Here is a 3,798-nt window from a genome sequence, read left to right on the forward strand (position 1 = left end):
CTTTCAATTGCTTACTGAAACAATATTGTGTAGGCTTTCAGTACATTCATAATCCATTATTAGCTTTTTTTTAATTTTGCCTTTTCACATCCTATAAGAAAATATGAGAAAACACAGGAATTAAGGTAAATGCTTTACAGTTTGGATCTTTTATTTTTAATTGTAAATTAAGGTAATTTTGTGGTAATCAAAAGCAGATATTTATAAGTAGCTTGATTTTTTTGGTTAATTATTTCACTTTTTTGGTAAATACAAAGTGTGTAAAAGGTACCTATTTACAAAATGCACCTAAATCTGTCCACTGCTTTTTTTGTTAATAATATAAATTTAATATAGCAATGCATAAGTTGAGGAAAAAAGACTAACAAAATGATCTAGAGAAAGAGAGAAATCTTCACTCTATGGCCATGATTTTGCTACATTTTATATATCAATTTCTTTTTGCCCAATTTTACCTTCCTAAAGAGATATTTTTCCATTCATTAATTTTAAAAAATAGGAATTATGAAGATGGTGATTACAAGAGAATAGATGTGAAAAGGAATACACTACTTCCTTTTAACAGCCAATAAACACAAAACAGCTTTAGACAGAAGGTATCATGAATTACTTTAAATAATTTCTCACTTGATTCTGGAAATCACTGTGATGTTCAGCCAGCCTTCTGAACTAGGTCAAACAAATTTTTTTAAATCAAACTAGGAGAAAACTATTAAAGAAGCTATACATAATTTTTCTGGGCAAGCATAAATTTTGACATGAGAACTGTAAAAAAAGAAATAAACATAAAATGGTAGAAATTTTAGGTATACAGTAGATATTAAAAGACAGTTGAAGAGTTGACTGTATTAGGAAAGAAAGTCATTACCAGCAGTCCAAAGTTTCACAGATAAAGATAATTCTGAAGAAAAGAAAATGCATTTTGTTTTTGCTTACTTGTGTTTTGTTGTTTTGTTTTGTTTTTTGTCTCTTAGGGATCCTGTTAATGGTAAATTCCATAGGAAATAGCCCAACTGGTCTACAGTCTGGGTAACAAAACATTCTGAAGAAGGAGGGGGAAGAAAACTCTTGAATTAGATCTTATAAACAATATAGCTAATTTCTAAAACGTTTTAGGGTGTTGAAAACCATTATTTAAAATGTGGTTGTAAGAATTTTGTTTTTTAAATTGCAGGACAATTTCTCACTTTATTTATGTTTGTGTTCTAAAGTTTTTCTTAGTCTAAAAGCTATCCATTATCGTAATTACTATGTTAAAAAGTAAAACCTAAATAACTACATACCTTCCTTAATTTTGAAGAGAGGAACTTAGCTTTATATACAAGATTGGACAAATGATCTATGAAATTTCTTTTTACACTAAGAAGTAGTGACTATGTTCTATGATTTTCAGGCCTATCTGCAATTTTCTGATTTGCCACCCAAATGGCATAGATTTTGAATTATGTTCTTATTGCTACCATTCATGAAATAACAACATATATTCTAGTGAGTCTTAAACATGTTGTATCATGTGCCCTTTAAAAAAATGTGTGCCCTCTTCACACACAGTTTCCATAGAATTTAAGTGCATTCATGAATGTTCTGAAATCTATTCGTGTATTGGAGGCTAAGATCTTATACCAGATAGTTAGTATGATAAAATTAAAAAGAACAAAGGTGTAGTATTTAAATGGTTTTGGATTCAGTTCCCAATTAAATTACTGACACAATACTTCTCTACTTCGCTATGAACCTGTAAACTTTGTAGAAATGCAAATGCCTAGATCTCACCCAAGATATTCAAATGAATTGTGTGGGTATGTGTTGGGCATTTATCTTTGTTAAAGATTTACCAGCTTCAGAAAGCCAGCATTTAGATATATACCACAGACAAACTCTTTAATCTGAACCTCAATATCCCTCTCTAAAAAGTGAGGATTGTAATATTCTGCTCAGAGAAGTTTGTTGCAGATATTAATAAGAAAATTTATGTAAATCTCCAAACACAGTACATGGTACATTGTTGGTGATCAATGAATGTTAGCTTCTCTCTCCTTTGTTCTTTCTTACTGACTCTAATAGCTAATCTTGACCATCTTTTTTCTCTTTTTGTGTAGCTTTGTTAAAACCCAGAAGAGAGAAATGAGGAACCATTCAATGCAGACAGAATTCATTCTTTTGGGTCTGACAAATGACCCTGAATTGCAGGTTGTAATTTTCCTCTTTCTATTTTTTACCTACTTGTTGAGTGTGACAGGAAACTTAACCATAATCATTCTCACTCTGCTGGATTCCCAGCTAAAGATACCAATGTATTTCTTCCTACGGAATTTCTCCTTTTTAGAAATCTCATTCACAACTGTTTGTATTCCAAGGTTCCTGGTAAGCCTTGTGACAAAGGACAGAACTATTTCCTATATGAGTTGTATGACTCAGTTATTTTTTTTTATCTTTTTGGGAGTAACTGAATTTTACCTTCTGGCTGCTATGTCCTACGACCGTTATGTGGCTATATGTAAACCTCTGCATTATACCACCATCATGAGCAACAAAGTTTGCTACCAACTTGTACTCAGCTCTTGGGTAACTGGATTCTTGATCATCTTTCCTCCAATAATCTTGGGACTCAGGTTGGAATTTTGTGCTTCCAATGTCATTGATCATTTTATTTGTGATTCTTCTCCCATCCTGCAGATTTCTTGTTCAGATACACATTTCCTAGAGCTAATGTCCTTTTTCTTGGCTGTGATGACACTAATGGTTACACTGATGTTAGTGATTATCTCCTATGGCTACATCATCAAGACAATTCTCAAATTCCCTTCTGCTCAGCAAAGGACTAAAGCCTTTTCTACCTGTTCTTCCCACATGATTGTAGTTTCCATCTCTTATGGTAGCTGTATCTTCATGTACATAAAGCCATCAGCAAATGACAGAGTGACTTTAAGCAAAGGAGTGGCTGTGCTCAATACCTCAGTTGCCCCCTTATTGAATCCCTTCATTTATACACTAAGAAACCAGCAAGTGAAACAGGCCTTTAAGAATATGGTCCAGAAAGTTTTATTTGCTTCAAACAAATGAGAAAATTCTAAAAAAGTATGAAGGGAAAAATGAATGCAAATGTTGCCCTTTTAATCTTGGATTACTTTGTCTTACTCTGTACATATGTTCACATTATATTAGTAATTTCAGTCCACTTGGGGACTCCTTTCATTCTATTATTTCTGGCTAGAAATTCTATTCCACAAATCTGCTCCTTTATTGTTTTCAGAAATGCAGAATTTTATGTGTGATATTTTTCACAGATCACACTGTATGAAACAAATATTTTCAGGGAGTCTCTGTATGAGTTTGCATGTTATATGCTTTTCCAGAACGTGGCATGTAAATGGAATGTCTGTAATAGGAATCATATTTTTAGGACAAAAATGAATATTTGAAGCAGATCACAGAGTCAGTCATTTAACCAAGAAAATAATTCAGTGATAATAGATAGCATTTTATGCTATGGAGAATATTATGTTTCATAAATGTCATTTTTTAATGTGTGACAGATTGCACAAATTATAAAGTAAATCAAAGTAAGATAAGATTTATAATAATTTATTTTACGAAATGCTTTTCTTTCTGTAAGATAAGAATAAATTTTAATCCATGTATCTGACATGAATGAGAAAAAATAATGATCAAATTCTATATGATCCCAACTGAAAATGTTTTTAATTAAATTTCTAAAATTTGAATACCTGAAAGATATGTCTACCTATAACAGTGAATTGCACTACTATGTAAGAAATTCTTTCATTGCTTTACTTT

At 31.6% G+C, this 3,798-nt stretch overlaps 1 protein-coding gene across 1 annotated transcript; it reads left to right on the forward strand.

Annotated features, from left to right (window-relative positions):
• Window positions 1–2,097: 2,097 nt before the first annotated feature.
• On the forward strand, window positions 2,098–3,063 carry LOC120227350 (olfactory receptor 6C70-like). The gene has a single exon (XM_039225485.1). It carries the CDS (start codon window positions 2,125–2,127, stop codon window positions 3,061–3,063), a length of 939 nt encoding a protein of 312 aa, XP_039081416.1. The 5' UTR covers window positions 2,098–2,124.
• Window positions 3,064–3,798: the final 735 nt, after the last annotated feature.

The sequence above is a fragment of the Hyaena hyaena genome, unplaced genomic scaffold (genome assembly GCF_003009895.1).
Source record: "Hyaena hyaena isolate Hyena2069 unplaced genomic scaffold, ASM300989v1 scaffold_2240, whole genome shotgun sequence".
NCBI lineage: Eukaryota > Metazoa > Chordata > Mammalia > Carnivora > Hyaenidae > Hyaena > Hyaena hyaena.

Excerpts from the sequence above, each read along its gene's own strand:
- LOC120227350 (XM_039225485.1), top strand. The coding sequence starts at position 2,125 with ATGAGGAACCATTCAATGCAGACAGAATTCATTCTTTTGGGTCTGACA.